Source organism: Cornus florida, unplaced genomic scaffold (genome assembly GCF_030987335.1).
Source record: "Cornus florida cultivar Cherokee Brave unplaced genomic scaffold, ASM3098733v1 CherokeeBrave_3.0.0_Hap2_Chr03, whole genome shotgun sequence".
Classification (NCBI taxonomy): Eukaryota; Viridiplantae; Streptophyta; class Magnoliopsida; order Cornales; family Cornaceae; genus Cornus; species Cornus florida.
In genome coordinates this window covers 35,516,675-35,541,421 of record NW_026775573.1, presented here as the reverse complement: position 1 = coordinate 35,541,421, position 24,747 = coordinate 35,516,675, and the positions used below count along the sequence as shown (strand labels likewise).

General features: G+C 36.1%; 1 protein-coding gene across 1 annotated transcript; it reads right to left on the bottom strand.

The window, feature by feature from the left end:
* Positions 1-12,179: 12,179 nt before the first annotated feature.
* On the bottom strand, positions 12,180-16,755 carry LOC132300262 (putative disease resistance RPP13-like protein 1). The gene is made up of 2 exons (XM_059797279.1): positions 13,001-16,755; positions 12,180-12,578 (listed from the first exon to the last, which is right to left on the bottom strand). The coding sequence occupies exon 1, from the start codon at positions 16,689-16,691 to the stop codon at positions 13,026-13,028; it is 3,666 nt and encodes a 1,221-aa protein (XP_059653262.1). The 5' UTR covers positions 16,692-16,755; the 3' UTR covers positions 12,180-12,578; positions 13,001-13,025.
* Between the last annotated feature and the right edge of the window lie 7,992 nt (positions 16,756-24,747).

The following is a 24,747-nucleotide window of genomic DNA, read 5'->3' as shown; positions in this document are numbered from 1 at the left end:
CTCTTGTAATCTAAACCTTTGCAATTTCTATTTCTGGGGAGATTAATATATTGTTGTAGTTGATGTTGTGGTCTTGTGATTTCATACTTGGATGTTCCAAGATTTATGTTAATTAATCCTTCCATTATTTCTCTATCTTTGGTTGCATGTCTATGTGTGATCAATCTAGGGTTTATACTCTTGATTAGATGTTAAAGATTAATTCTTTCATTAATTCTCTATGTTAATTTCATATCTATGTGTTATTAATTGAGAATTATACTTGAAGACCATGACATGGTATTTAATGGATGCAATTGTTAACTAGTTTGATGGTTTATACTTTATTCTTGATGGGTTGTGTTATGATTAGACAATTCATACTTGAAATTAATATTCCACACTTATTAAATGCAATTTGTATCATCTTCTTGATTGTGGATTATATGCAAATGGTCAATGGATTTGTTTGGTTATGGTTTTATCTTGATAGGTTGTACTACACCCTAGTTTACTTGTCATTAGGTAAACAATCTACACTTGATTAATCAATCCATCATCATGTTTGAAATTTGTGTTATCACATTGATGTGTGCTCTCATTGGATGTATTTGTGGATTGATGAGATAGGTTAAGCCTCAAGATTGGTGTGTTGTCCTACACGTAGTTTACTTGTTGGTTAGGTAGGCAATGCATTACGAATGAATTGGATGATCATGCTTACATATGCAAATTGTGCCATTGATTGTTGCTACATTTTAATTACAACAATGTTCTCCCCATTAATGGAAAGCAAGTGGTTAATTGCATGAGCTTAGTGGTGCTTCCAATAAACCCTAAGAATTTTCTTCTATCTCTTAAACCCCTAACTCTAACTTAGTTTATTTTCATTGCATTTTAATTTAATTGTTCACTAGCTTAATCAACTAACCATCTATTTTATTCTCTCTTTCTCTCTCTTATGGTAATCACTTGTTAAAACCAACTGTCTTATTTAAATCCAAGCCAAAGGTCTCTTGGGTTCGATCCCTTCTCACTTCATACTACATGTTATAAGTGTCTAGCGGTTTATAAATGTAAACTATGATGCCCGCTTGATACCATTTCCAAAACCAAAGTGTGGTGCATTATTTTGTGCACACGCTCGGGTCGCATCACCTTCTTTTGAAAAAAAATCCCTAATTAAGGTGTTTGTAGTGTAGAAAATCCCTAATTAAGGTGCTAAGCCATGTCATCCTGCCACGTCAGCACCGCCACATCATTCTTCCATGTCAGCACTGCCACATCAACATATCCACCTCGTGCCACGTGCTAGGCCACGTCAGCACCGCCGCGTCATTCTACCATGTCAACACTGTAACATCATCATCCACGCTGTGCCATGTGTCGAGCCACGTCATCACCACCGCGTCATTCTATCACGTCAACACCGTAGCGTCTATATTTCTCTCTACACCGCCCCTCTTTCTCTCTTCATTGTGGGTCTCAAATCTCAACTCTGCCCTCTAATCTCTCTTTCTCTATCAGATTTTAAGAAAGCTTTACATCATCTCTCTCTCTCTGTGTCTAGAAATCTTTCTCTATCAGATTTCAAGAATGTCTTTACACCGACCCTTCCTTTGTAGAGAATCACTAATTAAGGTGTTTGTAGTGTGAGTAACAAGAAGGCAATCTTTCAATTAATATTCGCTTCTCACTGTTACACGTCGATCAACATCAACAACACCGTCGCATTACTTTGATCTCTATATCTCTACACGTTAATCAGCACTAACAACGACACCGTCGCGTTGCTCTGATCTCTCTATCTCTACACCGACCCTCTTTCTCTCTCTTTAAATCACTCATCTAGCTCTCACCCTATATTTGAAGAATACAATGGGTAGGTGAGGAAAAACTAATTTATAGTGAGAGGGGTTGGGTCTTCATTATGGGTATCAACTCTGCACTATGATCTTTCTAGAAATCTTTACACCGTTTCTCTCTCTCTCTCTGGAAATCTCTCTCCCTGTCTGATTTCAAGAATGTCATTGTAGAAAAATCCTAATTACAGTGGTTGTAGTGTTGGTGTTGATTAACGCTACCTAGAATTTAATGATCACACTTAGTTTCATCACAATAAGTTAGCGAAAGAGATGGTTTTGAAAGCCCCTACTTTACGCGCAGTAAACACTCAGAATCAAATACCTACACAGGAAAGATCTCTCCCAGAGATCTAAATTCATTCTTTCAAACCAATATTGAAAGATAGCTCATAAACTAAAGAATAAACTTATAAAGAAGGAATTGATAAAAAAAAAAACGAAAAAAGATTGATATATTAATTTTCAGAAGAGAATAAATTGTTTGGAAAAGAAGGCCTTTGAATTATCCACTCTCTGTGGTGTTGATGTTTGTATAGTTGTTTACGGTCCCAAACTGAAGAACCACCATCTGATTGATCATGATGACGATTAGCAGCCCTTCATGGGGCCTAAAGATGTTGATGCATTCTAGCGCGTGTTCACATCGTACGGGCAACAATCTCATGAAAATCATTTCGCCAGAAGGTTCTATAACCTTTTTTTGTCAGCCACGCACCTCCTTACGCGCAAGCATGTCAGATCCACACCGCGCCACGTGCGAGGCCATGTCATCCTTCCACGTCAGTACTGCCACATCATTAGATCCAAGTTACGCCACGTGCCAGGCTACATCAGCACCTACGTGTCATTCTGCCACCTTAGCATTGCCATATCATTATCCACGTCCCGCCACGTGTCAAGCCACGTCATCACCGCCGCGTTATTCTACCACGTCATCAGTTGCCACGTCATCTCCGCCGCGTCTATCTTTCTCTCTACACTGCCCCTCTTTCTCTCTTCATTGTGGGTCTCAAGTCTTAATTCTACCCTTTGATTTCTCTTTCTCTATTAAATTTCAAGAATGCCTTTACACCGCCCTTTCCTTTGTAGAAAAATCCCTAATTAAGGTGGTTGAAATGTGAGTAACAAAAATGCAATCTTTCAATTAATATTGGCTTCTCACTACTACACGTCGATCAACATCAGCAACGACACTGCCGCGTTTCTTTGATCTCTCTGTCTTTACACGTCAATCGACACCAACAACGACACCACTGCGTTTCTTTAATCTCTCCATCTCAAAACCGCCCCTCTTTCTCTCTCTCTCTAAATCACTCCTCTGGCTCTCACCCTATATTTGAAGAATGTAATGGGTGGGTGAGGAAGAACTAATTTATAGTGAGAAGGGTTGGGTCTTTATTGTAAGTATCAACTCTGCGCGTTGATCTTTCAAAAAAGTTTTACACTGCTTTTCTCTCTCTCTTTGGAAATCTCTCTTTATCTAATTTTAAGAATGTCGTTGTAGAGAAATCATAATTAAGGTGGTTATAGTGTTGGTGTTGATCGACGCTACCCAGAATTTAATGATCACACTGAGTGTCATCACAATAAGTAAGCAAAAGAGAAAGGGCTTTAAAAGCCCCCACTTTACGCGCAGCAAGCACTCAAAATCAAATACCCGCACAGGAAAGATCTCTCCCAGAAACCTAAATTCATTCTTTCAAGCCAATATTGAAATATGGCTCCTAAACTAAAGAAAAAATGCATAAAAATGAAAAAGCTCGATATATTAGTTTTTAGAAGAGAAGATATTGTTTTGAAAAGAAGGCCTTTGAATTATCCACTCTTTGTGGTGTTGATATTTGTATAGTTATTTATGGTCCCAAACTGAAGCACCATCGTCCGATTAATTATGATGACGATCAGCAGCCTTACATGTGGCCTAAAGATGTTAATGCAATCCAGCGCAGATTCACATTGTACGGGCAACAATCTCATAAAAATCGTTTCGCTAGATGGTTCTGCAACCTTTTTCTGCCAGCCACGCCCCCAAGCGTGTCAGATCTACATTACGCCACTTGCCAGGCCACTTCATCTTGCCATGTCAACACCGCCACGTCATTCTTTCACGTTAGTACTGCCACATCATTAGATCCACGTCGCGCCACGTGCCAAGCCACGTCAGCACCGCCGCATCATTCTATCATGTTAGCACTACCATATCATCATCCACGTCGCGCCACGTGTCAGGCCATTTCATCATCGTCGCGTCATTCTACTACGTCATCACCGCCGCATCTATCTTTCTCTCTTCATTGTGGGTCTCAAGTCTCATCTCTGCCCTCTGATCTCTCTTTCTCTATCAGATTTCAAGAAAGCTTTAGACTGCCACCGCCCCTTCCTTTGTAAAGAATCCCTAATTAAGGTACTTGTAGTGTGAGTAACAAGAAGACAGTCTTTCAATTAATATTGGCTTCTCACTGCTACACGTCGATCAATACCAACAACGACACTGCCGCGTTGCTTTGTTCTCTCTGTCTTTACACGTTGATCAATACCAACAACGACATTGTTGCGTTGTTCTGATCTCTCTATCTTTACACCGCCCTCTTTCTCTCTCTCTCTAAAAATATCTCTCTAATTCACTCATCTGGCTCTCACCCTACATTTGAAGAATGCAATGGATGGGTGAGAAAGAACTAATTTACAGTGAGAGGGGTTGGGTATTCATTGTGGGTATAAAGTCTACGACCTAATCTTTCAAGAAAGCTTTACACCGTTTCTCTCTCTCTTTCTGGAAATCTCTCTCTGTCTGATTTCAAGAATGTCGTTGTAGAGAAATCCTAATTAAGGTGGTTGTAGTGTTGGTGTTGATCGCCGCTGCCCAGAATTTAATGATCACACTAAGTTTTATCACAATAAGTTAGCGAAAGAGAAAGGGCTTTGAAAGCCCCCACTTTACGCGCAACAGACACTCAGAATCAAATACCCGCACAGGAAAGATCTCTCTTAGAGACCTAAATTCATTCTTTCAAACCAATATTGAAATATGGCTCCTAAACTAAAGAAGGAACTAATAAGAAACGAAAAAATTTGATATATTAGTTTTTAGAAGAGAAAAAAATGTTTGGAAAAGAAGGACTTTGAATTATCCACTATGTGGTGTTGATGTTTGTATAGTTATTTACAGTCCCAAACTGAAGGACCACCATCAAATTGATCATGATGATGATCAGCAGCCCTACATATGACCTAAAGATGTTGATGCAATCCGACGCACATTCACATCGTACGAGCAACAATCTCATGGAAATCGTTTCGCCAGGAGGTTCTACAACCTTTTTTCGTCAGCCACGCACCCAGGCGTGTCAGATCCACGCCGCGCCACGTGCCAGGCCATGTCATCCTACCACGTCAGCACCACCACGTCATTCTTCCACGTCAACACTGCCACAACATCGATCCATGTCTCGCTACATTCCAGGCCACATCAGCATCGCTGCGTCATTCCGCCATGTCAGCACTTCCACACCATCATCCACGCCACGCCACGTGTCAGGCCACGTCATTCTACCACATCAACAGTTGCCACGTTAGCACCACCGCGTCTGATCTTTCTATCTACACCGCCCCTCTTTCTTTCTTCATTGTGGGTCTCAAGTCTCAACTCTGCCCTCTGATCTTTCTTTCTCTATCAGATTTCAAAAAAGCTTTACACCGCTTCTCTATCTTTCTATCTGGAAATCTCTCTCTCTATCAGATTTCAAGAATGCCTTTACACCGTTTGTCCAAGGAGATCTGGGACATGCTTGCCTCTTGTTACTCTGGTTCTAATGGGGCTCGCCAATTTCAATTAATGGTTCAACTTTTTACTGCAAATTAATAAATTCTTCTCTCAAATGAAATGCTTATGGGATCAATTAGCTCTTTCTGAACCATCATGAGAAATTTCTTTGCTTCAGAAGTATTTTCCCATGATGGTTCGGAAAGAGCTAATTGATCCCATAATCATTTCATCTAAGAGAAGAATTCATTAATTCGCTGACCTAATTCTTGTTTAAGAGTAGAAACTTGAACCATTAATTGAAATTGGCGAGCCCCATCAAAACCAGAGTAGCGAAAGGCAAGCATTTTTCCATCAGCCATGCGCCCAGGTGTCAGATCCACGCCGCGCCACATTCCAGGCCACATCAACACTACCACATCATCATCCACGCCGCACCACGTGCCACGTGAACACCGCCGTATCATTCTACCACGTTATCAGTTGCCACATCAACACAACCGCGTCTAATCCGGCCGCCATGCGCCCAGGCGCTTCAAATCTACACCGTGCCACGTGTCAGGCCACATCATCCTGCCACATCAGCACTGCCACGTCATTCTGGTACGTCATCAGTTGCCCAATTAGCCTCTAATACACATCAATAGCGGTGTCAACAGTAGTGCGTCAGTTGCCATGTCAAACACATTCAACAATGTTGCCAGCAGTAGTGCGTCACCTACCACGTTAGTTGTCATGTTAGACACATTCAGCAGCGGTTCCAGCAGTAATACCACGTCAGTTGTCATGTCAGACACAATCAGCAGCGATGCCAGCAGTAGTGCCACGTCAATTGTTAATCGTGTCTCCATCTTTATCATGGCTGAAAACCCATCTTCACCAAATCGCTTCCGTCATACCGCTTTCAAGATCTCATTTCCAAACTCTAGATGGTTTCATTCAATCCACCTTGATTTTGTATAATATATTCTAACCTTATATAGGATTACCATATATAGAATTCTAACCTTGTATAGAATTAGAATATATTTAGTTATCATATACATATAGGATTTATTTGTTCATCACACAGAGCCCACGTATATAAACCCCTCTTGTATATCATCTGTCTTACACTACATCAATATAATACAAAACTCTCTCTTTTTTATTTCTAAAAAGCATTCTACACATTTAGTGACTCATATGACAGCGGATAGAATTCATTTTGTGCACTGGGCATGCACAATGGTCCAAAAGATTTCGCTTGCTTAATAAATTTATCATACTCAACCGTCATTTGGCTTTTGTACATAATTTATCTTCTTTAGGCCTAAATAGCCCTAATACTGTTGTATAACAATTTTTTATTATTATTGTTGCAGGTTTTCAGTTCTTGATATATACTGGTAGATGATTATTCAAATGTCTAAAGAAAGATGGGTCTTCTTGCTTTGAACCCTAAATTTCCAAACACAAAAAATCAGCAAGAAAACCTCCTTTGATTTGCTTCAATAATAGAAGCTTTGATCAACTTCATATCAGTTAAAAGAGAAGGAGAGAAGGTTGCTTGTTTGTTTGTAATTCAAGAGTTGATACAAACTAGCAGGCAACAAATGTCCCTGCTTGTCCCAGTTTGTACATTCATGCTTATCTCAGTTTTGTATACAAAACACCCACCCAAACAACCCCGCATTTGAAATATTAAAGAAAAAATTTGACGTCATCTAAATTATCTTATAATTTAAACACCAAATGCAAGATATATATAAATAAATAAAAATAAAAAAAATAAAAAAATAGCAAGATCATGAAATTAAAGTTGTTTGAAACAAATGAAACTAGTACAATAGTGGCTGTTTAAAAGGCAGTGTTCTCACTAATTTGGCCAGAAACTCAACTTCTTCCCTTAGAATATAGGCTACTATTGCCATAGGATACAATAGATTCAACAACCAAGTGCAGGCACAAAAAATAACATAGGCAAGCATCCCCAAAGCTCCGAATAGTCCCCGGATATAATTAACTAGAAGGGAAATTTTCAAGCTTGTTGCCTTCTTGTTTACTTTGTGGGAGCTCAGCATAATGTGACAATGACTCCTACAATAATTGAAAAACTATAGTTACAGAAAGTCGATATAAATAAATCACTGTCATTTTTCTTTAACAGTATCAATCATGTTCTTAGAAAGACATGGTTACCTGAAGTAATTGAGTGATAAGACATATTGGCTCGCCAATTTGTGGTTACTCCAAATGAGTTACAAAAGACATTTCTGTTCAATGACGAATATGAGATTCTTGTCAAATATAAATTAGATATTAATTAAGCAAAAATCACAAGTACATAAAACGAAAAGAAATATATATTGAGATTAAAATGTGAACAAAGTTTCAAAGTAAATCGTCACTTCATCTACGGAAACATACTAATCATTCTAACCATGTGCCCTACAATATAAAGCGTAGGTACAACAAAATCATACTTGATGGACCATCTCTGAAAGCAGAGAAAATAGAAAAGCTAAACTCCCTTTTATTTGATTATGATGCAATGTTATTCAAATATAAAGCATTACCTCCATCAATAACTAGCCAAAAATAGAGTCAATATTGTATAACAGCACCAGAGAGAATGGGTAAAGCAAGAAAGCTACTGAAGAAGTCGAGAAGGAAAATCAAGCAGCAAGCATTGCATTTGTGTTACTTTGCACTTTATTCATATATCACAAATGAGAATGAATTACAAGGGTCAAAATATCAAATGCTTGAATTTGCCATTGTGTTGAAGTAGGCATGTCATATGAGTCACATAACCAACTCTTGTAATTGGTTGATGGTACGAAGGATTTTTGCTCATTTGTTCTCTCTTCTTTAACCTTCTTTTGAACGACAAATTGAAATGCTTGAATTTGCCATTGTGTTGAAGTAGGCATTTCATATGAGCCACACAACCAACTCTTGTAATAGGTTGATGGTACAAAGGATTTTTGCTCGTTTGTTCTCTCTTCTTTAACCTTCTTTTGAACAACAAAAGGTAACCCTCGTGATGAACCCCTCATCGGAACTAAACTCCATTCCGAGTTCTGGTTCATCTTTTTTTCCTTGATTTTCTCTTTCTAAGAAACATTCATTAGTAGGAGAAGGACAATGCATACTTAAAATGTTGGTCTATTGTTTCAGCTTTATTTTCAACTCCAAAACTAAATAATCATTCATTTTTTAGCAAAGAAAAAAGAACTCAAATTTCTGCAGAAATCAGAGGAGAAACAAGGGAAAGGAAAGCTGCAAGACAATCCAAGAACTTTAATCCTCATTTTACTATTCAAAAGAATCAAAGAAAGCAAAACAATGACTTCATAAAAATTTACTATAAAACATATCGATACAAATATTAACAGTTGAATTATTTTGATAAAGAGCTGTCAAATGCATTTCTTCCCCTGGTAATCCTAAAAAAGATATCTATACATAATATAACAAACTTAAATGATACATATACCGATACACTCTAGCCTAGATGGTATAAGCACTCTCTCTCCAAAGGAGAGATTGAGTGTTCAAGCCCCTGTGGGGAAAAATATGGGTTGAAAAAAAAAAAATATTGAAACTCTAAACTGAAATCACGAATACAGTTTCTTTATCTCATCTTTCAAGAAGGAAAGACCATTTTTAAGGGGAAGGAACCTAAATAAGAATGAGAAGACAAAAAATGCTACTCCAAAATGCAAACCCTACTCAATTTAGGCTCTTTGAAAAAGAAAAAAAAAAACTACAATAGTGCAAATATAATATTTGAATCAATCCTTGCTAAATGCAGCATTGCAGGGTTAGGATTTAGTAATGTAAGAGGCGGTGAGCAGCGGAGGTGATGGAAGTCAGGTAGTGGAAGAGAAGGATGAAAATTAGGTTTTTGAATGGAAGTAGGGAAGAAAGAGCTATGGAGCGTGACTATGAAAGAGACAATACGCAGATGGGAGCTACAGAGAAAAAAAAAAAAAAAAAAAAAAATAGAATCTTTCGGTTTAACCGTTAGTAGATGGGTATGACTCATCTTTAATTTTTTTATTTTTTATTTTTACTTTTATACAAGTGTCTATGTTTCACTGGGCCACATCATCAGGAGATTTGGAACCCACTTGATAGGGCAAGACCCAAGTATCAATTTCTTCTTTTTCTTTTTCTTTTCACTTTACCCTTGAAAAACAAAAACAAAAAAGTCAAAAGTACAAATACCATGTGAATGATTTTTAACAAGTAACATGTTTTAACCTTAAGAAATAGAAATAGTTGTAGTTTTATATAAATATTTAATTGGAGAAAATATGGGGCCAAATATACAATTTTGAAAAGAAAATAAAAACTACTCTGAAAAAAATTGTGTTTTTTTTTTTTTTTTTTCCTTACCATGGCAAGAAACTCACACTTTTTTTTTCCTTAGTAGACTTGATCCATTGACCTTCTACTTTAAAAGGTAGAGAATATAATACTATGCAACTAATAGTTAAATGGATGTGCTTTCTTTGTTGTTTCAACTTTAGATCGACTTAGAAAGTAGGGACAGAGGAAACGATAAAGGCGAATAATTCAGACCCCCTTCAAAGCTTTTCCAACCACCATTGCTACTTGTTGCCCCATCCATCTCTTTCTTCTTCTTCTTCTTCTTCTTCATGTGTTAACCTAATAACTCTAAACTTTTTGCTCTTAGATGGAAGATTAAAAGTCAAATTTGAGTGTGCCTCGTGACAATTCTAATGAGATTGAAGTATAAATGAAATCAGCAAATTCAATATCTGAGTTCGCAGATTACCAATCATGAATACATGATTTTGTAAGGCTTTTGCTCTCAGTTTGTGAATCCTGGCTCCAACCGCAGGAGCAGCACATAGACGAATTGTGGGACTTAGGCCTTGACTACCAAGTCTACCATGGCATGGTAGTGCAACTGAGCTCCTATTTCCATTACATTTTCCTTATTTATAAACGAAAACAGAATTGGGATGAAAGTCAAAAGTATAATTTAATTTCTAGTTGGGTGATTAGTTCAGTTTTTCAAAAGCTGTTTGTATAACGAAGGAGTGGAGAAAAAATTAGAAATAACTCTTATGAATAATAAAATTAGATAAATTAAACTTAGGTGGTATGATCATATATTTGAAGATGTAAAAGAGGCCGATCAAAACTTAGATTGAATGAAGCAATTAAAAAACATTTAAAAAAATTGAATATTGGTGGATACATGGCAAAAAGAATTGAAAATTAAATTTATTTGACCGATCCCATCCATATGGAATAAAACCAGAGATGATGATATTTTTTGTTAATGTTTATATATCATGTTCATTGTCCTAGAAAGGGCAAAAAAGCCACAAATATGTCAGTTTAAAATATGTTACCTTAAAAAAAAAGTGTAAACATGATTACAAAAGCGACCAATTGCGTAATATATACAGATATACATATATTTATACTTTGCTTCATTTGTTTCTACGTAAAACATTATTGTAGAAAAATATTTTTTTCATAAAACCTTTTACATGTAAAATAATTTTTTCCTATTCTTGTTCGGTGTTTGACTTAAATTTTGATAAGAAGCATTTGCATTACGGAAATGAACAAAAAGGCAGTTGGGCACCTTAATGAAGAACAGTGAAGTCCCTATAGGGTCAAAAACTTTGGAGCCTCAAACGAATATCTTTGTATTAAACACAAGCTTTCTCATTTTACAGTACAAAAAGGAAGCTTGATGAAAAGACCTCAAAATAAAAAACACACAAAAATTAAAAACGTAGAAAACACAATAATCACAACAAATAAACCTCCAGTTTTGAGACTTAAGATCCAAATTGAATGAAACTTAAATCTAGCTCCAAAAGTACAGAGACTCTAAGTCAGTATAAAAAATGACAGATCAACTCAACCTTTAGACACTAGGCAACCTCCCAGCAGCATCTTATATCCAAGCTCAGCACCTCAAACATAGCTCCACTTCGAAAAAATTTCTTTATAACTCCAAAATGATTTCATGATGAACAAGAAAATTTAATCCCACATACCTGTATTACTAACCCGTCATCTAATTCAAACGCCTATCAACCACAATGGGCCAACAACTAATCACCAACTCACCTGTCCCCAAACATTTTTTAATTGAAATCCCCTGACCCAAACTCAAACTGAAAAACTTTACATACAACTAAAAAGTGGCCATTTCCAACATTGATCCCTATTTAGCAGGGTGTTGGGAAGGTTTTGAACCTAATTTTTGACATTATTTTACATAAAGTATCTCCTCGTGAACTTAAACCCATCTTTCCATACTTGATTACCTCAGATCTGGCATTGTACTAAGCAATGACCCCTAGCTTAGTCCACAACTGAGACAACATGAGCAGCCAAAGCAGTGGAAGATAGTCTAGGCCATTCTCAATGATAAGTTTGGCAAAACCATGCTGCCCAGAAACAATATGAGCAGCCAAAGCAACCAATGCTCTGTCACCAGGACCAGCATTTATAAGGCACATCAGAGATAACTAAAGGGAGATAATATATCAACACCCAAGTGCACATAAAAGGATTTTCATCTGGCAAAATATAAATGATTCATGATTGTGATAGGAAACCCAAGTGCACATAAAAGGGTTTCCATCTGGCAAAATATATATGATTGTGGTAGGGAAAAATAAATTCTAATGTACCTGACAAAAGACCAATCCAAAACATATTTGTTCATGGAACTTAATTTTCAACAAAGAGCTGCAAATTGATAATGACCTCACAGGAAACAACCACAAAACCCTACAATTTAACAGACAAATCTGGATATTGTGAAAGAAACTTTCCATGATTTGAAATTTAAAAGAAAGTCAGAAGAATCCATAATTAGCGCAATGTTGTTTTATGCTTTAGTGAAGTTACTTGGCTGGACCTGCATCAGAACCAGTCTGTCTATAGAGAAGCTGTCTCCGCATGATTAGCGCATGGAGTCATGCCTACAAAGAATCAAACAAGAAGGATCCTAAGAATATAATTTCCACAGAATATAAAATTAATTACAACAAAGAAAAATCAGTTAAACAATGATTTTAAAATATTTGATTGTCGTCCCTTTTTCCGAGAGCGTGTTATGAAACTTGATGTACATCATTTCTTTTCTTGGCAATAAAATTTTACATGATGACAAAGTAAAATTCAATATAACGATCAAAATTTTACAAAACAACATGGATGAAAGGAGAAAATTACTAGAGAAAAGCGTATAAGGTGTTTCTCCATGCTTTTTTGTAAATTTATCGTTGATGTGCAGTTATTTTACCCACATCAAATCAAAAGGATTGGTTCTTTTTCTTAATGCATGGAGAGCTGGAAAATACAATTGAACAAGAGTTAATGCGAGTGTAGGGAATGGGCTTACCTGATAGAAATATCAGGGGGAATCATCACTCAGATATATTTTCATATATGTAATAGCCATCAATCTCCACACAAGGGATGTCAGCAATCATTGGCCAGTAATCTCCTCTGTCCTTCCTACACCCTTGTTTTAGAAGTGGACAGCGCTGTATGTTTAGATGTTGAAGCGTGGAAGGCAGCCCCCCCTTAGGTAATGACCTTAGCTTAGGGCATTTGTTTAAATGTAGATGTTGAAGAGAGGTGAGGTTCCGGAGCCCCTTGGATGATATGGATTCGAGATTTGGGAGATCCCAAATCCCTAAGATGGTTAGACTTGCAGGAAACACACACAACTTGTCTTCTACTTCTTCATTATCAGGAAAGCAAACCATCTCTGAAAATCCACCAAAGATGCTGAATTCTTTAAGAGAGGTGAGTTTATGCAGGCCCCACCCTGATAGGGGCATCCCATAATCAGCATCAACTGAAATGTCAACAAGTTTTGGGGGCAAATTCCCATTGCCAAACAACTCAAGATTTGGACAACGATATAAATGGAGGATTGCAAGGCTTTGAATCCGATGAAATGGCGGCAAGGACCTCAGATTCACGCAATTCTCGATTATAAGACTTGTCAGGTTGGGAATGGATAAACCTGTTTCTGGGAAGCACTCCAAACTATCGCAATTGTATATCCACAGGTAAAGGAGATTTGCAAAATGGTTCAGGCACCCAACTAACCTTCCAATATATGGCCAATTGCCGATCCAAAGATTTTCAAGTGATGACATACTACTACTACTACCGTTCTCATGTACCATCGTCTCTGAAACCCACTCCAATTGCATGCATTTCCAAATTGTAACCTCCTTGAGTTTGGTGGGAAACATGTCTGTTGGCCACGACCTCAGAGACGAACAATTTTCAACGCCCAAATATTCAAGATGAGAGAAGCTCTCGGGGAGGGAATTCAAGCCATCGCACTCTGCCAGCCGAAGCTTTTTAAGCATGGGCGGAACACCTTTTTCTGGAAAGCACACAAGTTTTGGACACCCACTGACATGCAACCGCTTAAGAGACGTTAGGTACTTGTTCAACCCATTTGGTAGATTCTCCAAATTGGCACACTCACGTATTTCCAAACATTCAAGTTTACAAAATGGCAGCAGCAATGTATCTTCTTCGCCCAATGTAAATCCATTATGCCACAAAGTAACCATTTGCTCACATTTATGAAATTCGAGTTTTTCAAGTGCGACCAAAAACTGCATGAGTTCTTCTGGGAGTTTGGATAGCCCTGTAACACTCTTGACTTTCAGGGTGGTTAGTGAGGTCAAATCAGTAACACTTCTTAACACCACCTCATCACATTCTTGCAGGTGCAATTCGCAAAGAGAGGGAAGCCTTAAAATTGAAACCCTACTCAACTTGGGACATTTACATACCGTAAGCACTCGGAGGCAAGGGAATTGTCCTGTAGCTTCTTCGACACCATTATTAAAGAAACACCATTCCTCCCATTCAGGCATATCCTCAAACGTTAGACTCTCCAGTGATGGAAAAGGAAATTTCATTGAACAACCATCCGTATAGAACTTGACTCCCACACTCTTAACTTCATGCATGCCTTGAATGTATAGGTTCTTGAGCATTGGCAATTGCTCAAGTGCTGGTAAACATCTGGATTTTGTACAACCAACTAGACTTGGAAAACTTATACCCCGGTAGAACTGAATTTTGAGCTCTTTTAGGTTTATGTGTGGTTTTAGTATGTCAAGTACATCCATTGCAAGCTTCTCATTTCGAGAATCATCAGTTTCTTCACACCATGCCAACTCTAATTCATCAAGGTACTGCTTACCCATTAAATTGGCCTCCTCTGCTTCTCGACTATTCATTACATTTTGTAACTTCCCAATAGAAACCATCCCGCGTAGATGTAATAGGTCCTTTAACTCCATTAGTCTTGACCCGTTGCTTTTTCCCACAAGAATCTTTGACAATGTTTGCAAATTTGTCAATCTACCAATCCCCAAGGGCATTTCTTCTAACATATTAGTGTTAGCATTGTCAAGATGATGCAAGTTAATTAAATTAACAATGGTTGCAGGCAACATACATAGAGCTTTGCAGTCACGCAGTGACAGAGTTTGCAAATTGTACAGAGCACCCACTGATTTAGGTAACCATTGGATTGAAGTATGGGATAAATTGAGGTACCGTAGATGTATCAAGTTGCCAATTGAATTTGGCAGCTCGGTTATACCATAACCAGACAAAGACAATACCCGTAAGCCATGTAATTTAGGCAATAAATCAAACAAGACCCTGTTACTTAAGTAGTAGTTTCCTGCCCACCTAGACTCTTTGTAAACTGGTAATGGTAAGAAAGTACGCAAACATTGAACTCCATAAAGATTCTTGAACTTCTGGAAGACTTCATACTTTTGACGAGTGTAAGATAAGTGGCGAGTCCGTTTAGAAATTGTAGATTGCTCATTACCATCAAAATTATCCATTGCCCTGAAACATATTTCTCCAGCAACAAATTGAGCCAAATCATTCACAAGGTCATGCATCACAAATTCTGCCTCATTACCACTTGACTGCTGGAAGAATGACCTTGACAGTAGATCATCAAAACATTCTTCGCCAAAATCTTCCATCCACTTCTTTCCTTTTTTTAGCTGCAAAAGACCTTCTGCCATCCATAACAAAATCAGCTCGTCCTTGTCAAATTCATAGTCTTTCGGAAATATCGAGCAGTAAGCAAAACACTGCTTCAAATGGGCAGGGAGATGAAAGTAGCTCAGTCTAAGAGCTGGAAGAATATTACTTTTTTCTTGTGGTAGCTCCCATATCTCGCTATGCAATATATCCTCCCACCTTTTCTCGTCCAATTCAGTGCGTAAGAGACCTCCAAGCGTCTTTGCAGCCAAAGGCAAGCCTTCACATTTTTTCACTATTTTCTCACCAATTACTTTCAGATTTGGATGTGCATCAAAATTTGTTCTTCCAAGTGCGTACTGAGCAAATAAAGATTGAGAATCAGCATCTGATAACTTCTTTAGCCGGTAAGTTGGAATAGCTGGAACGGAACTCATCACTGATGCGACACTTTCATTGCGAGTGGTAAAAATTATTTTGCTTCCGGGTGCCCCAACCAAAAAAGGCCGACGTAGAAGGTCCCACCGTTCAGCATTCTCATTCCAAACATCATCCAAAACAAAAAGAAACCTTTTCCCTGACAGGGTTTCCTTTAGTTTTACTTGAAGTGAATCTAAATCCTTGAAGTTGTAGATTTCAAATGTGACCTTTTGAAGAATCGTCTTGGTCACCTCGAAAACATCAAAATCATCAGAAATGCAAACCCATGCCTTTACATCAAAATGATCCTTCACATTGTCGTCATCATAGACCAATTGAGCAAGAGTAGTTTTACCAACACCTCCCATACCCACAATGGGAATGACCGAGATGGTCTCATCATCACTAGTTTCACTTTCACCCCTTAATAACAACAACTCAAGTATTGCCTCTTTATCTTTTTCTCTGCCGTAAACACAAGATTTGTCCACCAGAGAAGTGGAAGGCAATCTCTCTCTCACTCTCTCATACCTCATCCCTCCCCCAATTTCTTTCAAACCCATGTCATTTCTTTGCATTGCAATCTCTTCTAACCTAGCATTCATCTCCTCTATCTTCGACCTCATATTAAAATCAGACTTAACAACAGCACAAGGAACATTGAATCTAGTAGAACAAGTAGGAATGAGTTTCCGTACCTTGCTGGTGGTGCTGCTAGGAGGTAATTTGCGTCGCAAAGCTTCGGTAGAGAACTCGTCTAGCAAATCGTCCAAATCGTAAGCTAGGTCGTTGAGATCCTCCAGCCACATCTTCACAGCTCTGTCTGTGATTTGCTTCTCCTCTGCGTCGCCGATGACGGCCTGAATTATCAGCAGCTTCTTGCTCAACTTCTTCAACTCGGTATCAACTGTTGATGAGCAAGTTTTACCAATACACCAGATGCCAACTTCTCAAACAGCAACTGAAGAAAAGCTGCGAGAAAGATCTCCCCGACAACAACCATCCTTAATTTCCGATTACCAATGCGATTAAGAGAAAACAAAAGCAGCAAAAGCAGGATAGAACAGTTTCTTTTGTGAAAGGTTGAGGAATTAAACTCGTTTCAAAGATTTCTGCGCCCTGAAACTAAAAACCCTCGAAAGGAATCAAAAGTCGAAAACGCGTGAAACTGAGAACTGGGTAACTGGGTTGGTGGATTACAGTGTCAACATGGTTACATTATAATACTATATAATACGAATCAAAAGTCGAAGACGCGTGAAACTGAGAACTGAGTTGGTGGATTACGGTTTCAACATGGTTACATTATAATACAAACACAATACTCGTTACGAAGGGGGTTCTTCAATCTTCAAAGCCGCGTTAGGTAGTGTTTTTTTTGTTTTTTTCCCTGATAAAGACAAACACACAAAAACCAAAACAAAAATAACCCTAATAAGAAACAACATCAGCCACAGCCAATGGCATGACAGAAGGAGGTAAAGAGACAAAAACTGATCCGACCCAAGCCGGGCCTCGATAGAGTTGCCAAGGCATGAGCCACCCGATTACCTTAGCGACGAACATGAGTCAAAGTAGCAGATGAAAAAAGCTGCAAGTCCCGAGAAATGTCAGAACAGATAGAAGCAATATTCAAAGGACAAGTTTCCTTACGCCCCACCCCATTCACAACCACCAAAATATCCAACTCAAACCATAAGTAAGAAAATCCCAAATGTATAGCGGAAAGAACAACACGCTTACACACTAACGCCTCTGCCTCCAAAGCTGAAGAAGCCGAAAAGGGACGAAAAATAATTGCTTGAAGCACATCCCCTCTACAATCACGGAAAACGGCTCCACCACCCCCTGCATAGATTGCCTACAAAAAGAAACATCAAAATTGCACTTAACGATTCCAGAAGGAGGAGGAGTCCACACATCCACCAAACTGATAGCCGGATTAGGCTGCAAAGAAGAACAGAGGGACCTAGCATCATGGAACTCCCAAAAATTGGCAACAACCTTCTGCACCACAACCTCAGGCCTCCATAAAAACCCCTAAAAAACCAACCGATTCCTGGCTTTCCAAATACCCTAAGCACAAAAAGAAATCAAACTAAGCACATCCGCAAAATCCGAAGAGATAATAGCCTTCTGTAACAAGAACTTCTAGCCAACCCAGAAAGAAGGAAAAGAAGAAGCTGAAAAATCAAGACGCAGTGGGGATAACTTCCACACTTAAATAGAGTGAGGGCAAGAAAAAATAAGATGCACAACAAATTCCTCCTGTAAACCACAACGAGGGCATAGAGGTGACACCACACACCCTCGGTCTAACAAAGCTACCCGAACCGGCAAAGCATGCATACAACATCTCCAAAGAAAGTGTTGCACCTTAGATAGAGTACGACAATGCCAAATCGAAGACCAAGGACAAGTACGAAGACAATGACCTGCAAAATTAGACATGGAAATGGCCAATTTATAAGCAGACCGCACTGAAAATTTACCCGACCGCTCTGGAGCCCAAATGACCTCATCCTGTTTATCCCACGTACTGATATGAATTTTGAGAATTTCATGCATTATAAGAGGAGGAAAAAACTGAGACAAAACATCCACCTTCCACGAATACGTTGTAGTATTAATCAACTCCGATACAGAAGAAAAATGAGGAAGAGCCGGGGGTAGTGGCAGTTTATCCAGAAGCGTAAGGACCCAATGATCTTTCCAAACATGCGTAGATATGCCATTGCCAATCAACGAGCGGACTCCCTGACATAACAAAGCCTGAGTAGACCATATACTCCACCATCCCCAGGAAGGATTGGATCCCAAAGAAGCATCCAAAAACGAAGAAGAAGGAAAATATTTGGCCTTATAAAGTTGATAAACCAACCCTTGCTTCTGCACCTGAAAATAAAAGAGCTAAATTAAAAGCCTCCAGATCCCGAAAGCCAAGCCCACCCGAATTCTTACTCCGGCAGAGAAGATCCCAGTGGATCCAATGAATTGCCTTAGGTTTATCCTTATTACACCACCAAAAAGAACGAATATGCTTCATCAAATCATGACACAGTGTAGTAGGAAGCTTAAAAGATGACATAACATACGTAGGCAAGGCACTCAACACCTCTTTAATCGACACCTCCTCGCCACCCGGGGACAGAGATTTCGCCTTCCAAAAAGCTAACTTGTCCTGTATTTTATTTAGAAGAAACTGGAAAACGTCACTTTTAGACCGACCCAAAATAGTTGGCACCCCAAGATACCAGCTATGAAAACCCTGCAGCTGTAATCCCAGATAGTGACTCAAAGAGCGGCGCATAGATCCCGAAGTATTACGAGAGAAAAAAAACAGATGATTTACTAAAATTCACTTGTTGCCCAGAAGCCTGTTCATACTCTACCAAAATGCGTTTAAGAACAACCACTTCCTCTGCATCTACGGCACAAAACACAATAGAATCATCAGCAAAAAAAAGATGAGAAATAGACGGCGTTCCTCTACAAATACGAATACCAGATAAAAATCGATCTTGCTAAGCACGCATAATAGCAAGTGAGAGAGCTTCAGCACAAATAATAAATAAATATGGGGAGAGATGATCGCCTTGACGCAAACCCCTAGACGGTTTGAAAAAACCCATAGAACTCCCATTGATTTTTATAGAGTAAGAAATCATGGAAAGACATGCTGTGATCATTTGAATCCAGTGGGTGTTCAAACCCAGCCGAGCCAGCATACGAAATAAAAAAATCCCACTCAAACCGATCATAAGCTTTACTCATATCAAGTTTCAAAACCAACCACGCCTTACTCCCCTTGCGCTTATTTTTTAAATAGTGTAAAATTTCGTGAGTAACTAAAATATTATCAGTGATATGGCGACCTGCAACAAATGCACTTTGAGAGTCACTGATAATGGAGTGAATGATCCCTTTCAGGCGGTTAGTCATAATTTTCGCAATAATACGATAAGACACATTACACAAAGAAATTGGACGGTAATGACAAACCTGCGTCAGTGAAGAAGTCTTAGGAACTAAAACAATATTGGTGTGATTAAAACTAGATAACAAATTCCCCGTAGCAAAAAAAAACTGGAGACAGCCCCCAACAACATCCCGTTTGATTACCTCCCAATATTTCTGATAAAACAGCGGTGTCATCCCATCCAGCCCAGGAGCTTTCATCGGTTGCATAGAAAAAACCGCCTACTTCACTTCCAACTCCGACGGGGCCAACAAAAGATTAGCATTCATCTCAGTAGTAATCCGAACAGGAACAAACCGCAAAAACTGAGCAACATTCGAAGGATGGGACGTTTGAAACAAATTCTAAAAATAACTCAGAAAGACCGATTTGCACTGCAGACTCATCAACCACCCACTGATTTGCAGCTTCAAAAATCCCTGAAACGGTATTACGGCTGCGCCTTCTTTTAGCAGTAACATGAAAAAAATTTGTATTCCTATCCCCCTCTTGCAACCAAAGGAGACGAAACTTCTGTTTCCAAAACAATTCTTCGTCCAACCAACAGGACGTTAAATAATTTTCTAATTGAAGCACTTCAGCATGGCAATAATTAGAAGTTCTAGCCCACAACTCACGAATCCTGGATACCGTACGATCGATGTGGGCTCGGGAATTAAGATTGAGAAGCTTAGGTAACGGGTTTGGCGGGTTCAAATATAAGTTTCAAGTCCAGAAAACACCTAAATTGTTTAAAGTCATATCACACCTCTTAAAGCTTCTTCTTTTTTCTTTTTTCTTTTTTTTTTTTTTTTTTTGAAAATTAAAATATCAAATTATATAAATAAGTAGTAAGGTACAAATTCAGGCCCAATAAGGTATGGAGCCCAAATGAAAGAAATACAATGCTGAAGTGCAACAAGCCCATGACCCATAACACCCGGCCCGAATCCAACATTAGTTAATAAATGTTTAGCTATTGGAGTATTGCATGCATTTCTTCAGTTTAGGGATGGTTTGAGGTTTTTTTATTTAATAAATGTTTAGCTATTGGACTATTGCATGCATTTCTTCAGTTTAGGGATGGTTTGAGGTTTTTTTATTTTTATTTTATATAACCAGCTACCACTATTTGTGTGTTTGCAAATTCGATTCCAATGTTATGTTTTGAGTGCTAGGGTAAACAAAATGTTTTGTTTCGGATGTTGAGACCCTTTCAAATTCATATTCTCTTACATTTTTAGCCATGTAAGACACGTGTTCAAGAAGTGTCCTACATGTGTCTAACACTACCATAGTATCAACCTATAAAGCACAAATATGAATACGGAATACGAATACGACACGATATGAACATGGCGGTACAAAAAATCTAAAAAAAATATAATATAGGTACGGTATGGATACGTCAAAAAATATAATGTAATAAATATTTATATATATATATATATATATATATATATATATATATATATAATATTTTGTGCCATTTTATCCATATAATCATAAATAAATCATTAATTTGGAATTTAAAGTTAGATGTTTTTTATTTTTATTTTTTAAATTTTATATTATTTTAATTAACCCATAATATATTTTAGATTGCAGCATTTTATTTTTTTTATAAAATAATTATTAAATTTTTCGGTCGTATTCCGAGAGTGTTTGAAATGTATAATTGCCATGTTTTATCAGAAAATAAAATTTTTACTATTCAGGATACTTATTGCCGTATGTCCGAACGGTATCCACACATTCAAAAAGTGTGGATCCATATCTAATACCACCACGGCACCCTAAAGGTGTGTTTGGATAATATTAGTTATGAGAGAAAAGAAAAGAAAAGAAAGGATAGTAATAATTTCTATTTGTGTTTGGATAGACATGGGAGAAAAAAAAAAAAGAAAGGATAGTTATTCTCGTTTGGATAAAATAGAAGAGAGAAAAGAAAAGAAAGGTAATAGACAAATTACTTTTTTACCCTTTTATAACCATGGGACTTGAATGGAATAATAAATCTGTGTATTGATTGTGGAGGCTAATTTTGGTATTATCAAAATACCACTAAAATCACTATCCTTTCTCTCCCTATCTCTCCATATCTTCTCAAAATTGAGGAGAAAGCAAAAAAGAGATAAGGAGGGATAGTTATCCCTCCCTATCTCTCCTTATCCCTCCCTATTCCTCCACTTAACTTACCCAAACACAAATTTACACTATCCTCTTTTTTCTTCTCTCCCTATCCCTCCAAATCAACCCTACCAAACACAACCAGGGTTTTTACGAAGATCTGCATGTTGTTAACGCTAAGGTATGTTTGGATGAGAGATTTGGAGGGATAGTGAGAGAAAAGAAAAGGAAGATAGTGTAAATTGTGTTTGGGTAAGTTAAAATAAGAGAAAAGAAAAGATAGGAATTAATAGCTATCTCTCCTTATCCCTCCTTTTCTATCTCTCCAAAAATGAGAAGATATAGAGAGAAATGATAGTGTTTAAGTAGTATTTTCATAATTCCGAAACTACCCTCAATAATTAAAAGGAATAAATTATTATTCCACTCATATCCCATCTATTTTAAAGGGTATGATAGTAATTTCATTGTTATCATTTATCTTCTTTTCTACTTTCTATCATATCTAAATAAGAATACTATACTTTCTTTTCTATCTATCCAAATATAAATAGAAATTATTGCTATCCTTTCTTTTCTCTCCTAACTAATACTATCCTTTTTTTTTTTCTTTTCTCTCCTACTTATCCAAACGCACCCTAAGTCGCAAGAGAGAAGAGACAGAGCTGCTTAAGGGCGGAGGGAAGGGCCCACCCCAAAAAAATTTTTTTTTTTTACTATACTACTTTCAGCCCAGCCCCAAAAAAAAAAAAAATAAAATAAAATAAAATAAAATAAAATTAGCCCACCTAAAATTAGCCCAATCCTAAATTAGTCCACCCCAATCAGCAGTCTCGTAAAATACAGAAACTCTACCAAAGTGTTTCAGTATTTATTTATTTATATAAAAAAATATTTATTAATTGATATAAAAAGAATTTTTATCTATACTATTATTCAATGTTCAAAGAGTTTCAGTATTTAAGTGTCTATTTATATTAAAAAATATTTATTAATTGATATAAAAAGAGTTTATATTAAACTCTAACACAAATTACCCATTTTATTTATTTATTATAAGTTTTTTAATAAAAAAAAATCTAACAAGATAAGAATTATTAATATAAAAAATATTTTTTAATTGATATAAAAAATAAAATAATTTTTCTAAAGCTCTACCACAAATTACCCTTTATTATGAGTTTTTTTTAATAAAAGGTAACCTAATTAGATAAGATTTATTAAAATATAAAAATATTTATTAATTCATATAAAAAGAGTTTTAAAAATATTTTCTATAATACTCTAACAAGTATTACATATTACAATTTTTTAATAAAAGAAAATCTAATTTTCAGGGTAATATAAAAACTCTACCAAAGTGTTTCAGTATTTATTTATTTATATAAAAATATATTTATTAATTGATATGAAAAGTGTTTTTTTAAATAAAAAAACTCTATCGAACTCCAAAATCTATCTAATAAAATTTAAATTAACCTATTTATCTTTTTATTATTATGAATTTTTTAATAAAGGAAAATCTAATTAGATAAGAATTATTAATATAAAAAATATTTATTGATTGATATATAAAATAAAATAATTTTTCTAAAATACCACAAATTAACTTTTATTATGAGTTTCTTAATAAAATTAAATCTAATTAGACAAGGATATATTTAAATAAAATAAAATATTAAATGTGCAAAAAGTTTCAGAATTTCAATAGTTATTTGTTTATATAAAAAATATTTATTAATTGATATGAAAAGAGTTTTTATATAAAAAAAATAAATGAACAGAAGAAAAAAAAAACACTCTATAAAACTCTAAAATCTACTTAATAAAATTCAAATTAACCTATTTATTATTATGACTTTTTTAGTAAAAGAAAATCTAATTTTCACAGTAAAATACAGAAGCTCTGCCAAAGTATTTTAGTATTTATTTATTTATATAAAAAAATATTTATTAATTAATATAAAAAAATATTTAGTTATACTATTATTAAATGTGCAAAGAGTTTCAGTATTTAAATATCTATTTATATAAAAAAAATATTTATTAATTGATATGCAAAGAGTTTTTTTAGAAAATAAAAAAAAAGTCTATCAAACTCTAAAATCTATCTAATAAAATCTAAATTAACCTATTTATATATTTATTATTATGAATTTTTGAATAAAAGAAAATCTATTTAGACAAAAATTATTCATATAAAAAATATTTACTAAGTGATATATTATAAAATAATTTTTCTAAAACTCTACCACAAATTAACTTTTATTATGAGTTTCTTAATAAAATTAAATTTAATTAGACAATGATATATTTAAGGAAAATAAAATAATTTATATAAAATTTTATTACAAATTACATATTTTATTTTTAATAAAACTCTATCACATTAGACAAAGATATAATATTTAAAGAGTTTTTATAAAATTCTAACACAAATTACCTATTTATATATTTATTAAGTGTTTTTTAATAAAAGAAAATCTAATTAGACAAGTATTATTAATATAAAAAATTATTTATTAATTGATCTAAAAAATTGTTTTAAAAGAGTTTCTATCAAACTCTAACACAAATTACTTATTTATCTATTT

Coding starts and splice junctions, on each gene's coding strand:
- LOC132300262 (XM_059797279.1), bottom strand. CDS start 16,691: ATGAGGTCGAAGATAGAGGAGATGAATGCTAGGTTAGAAGAGATTGCA.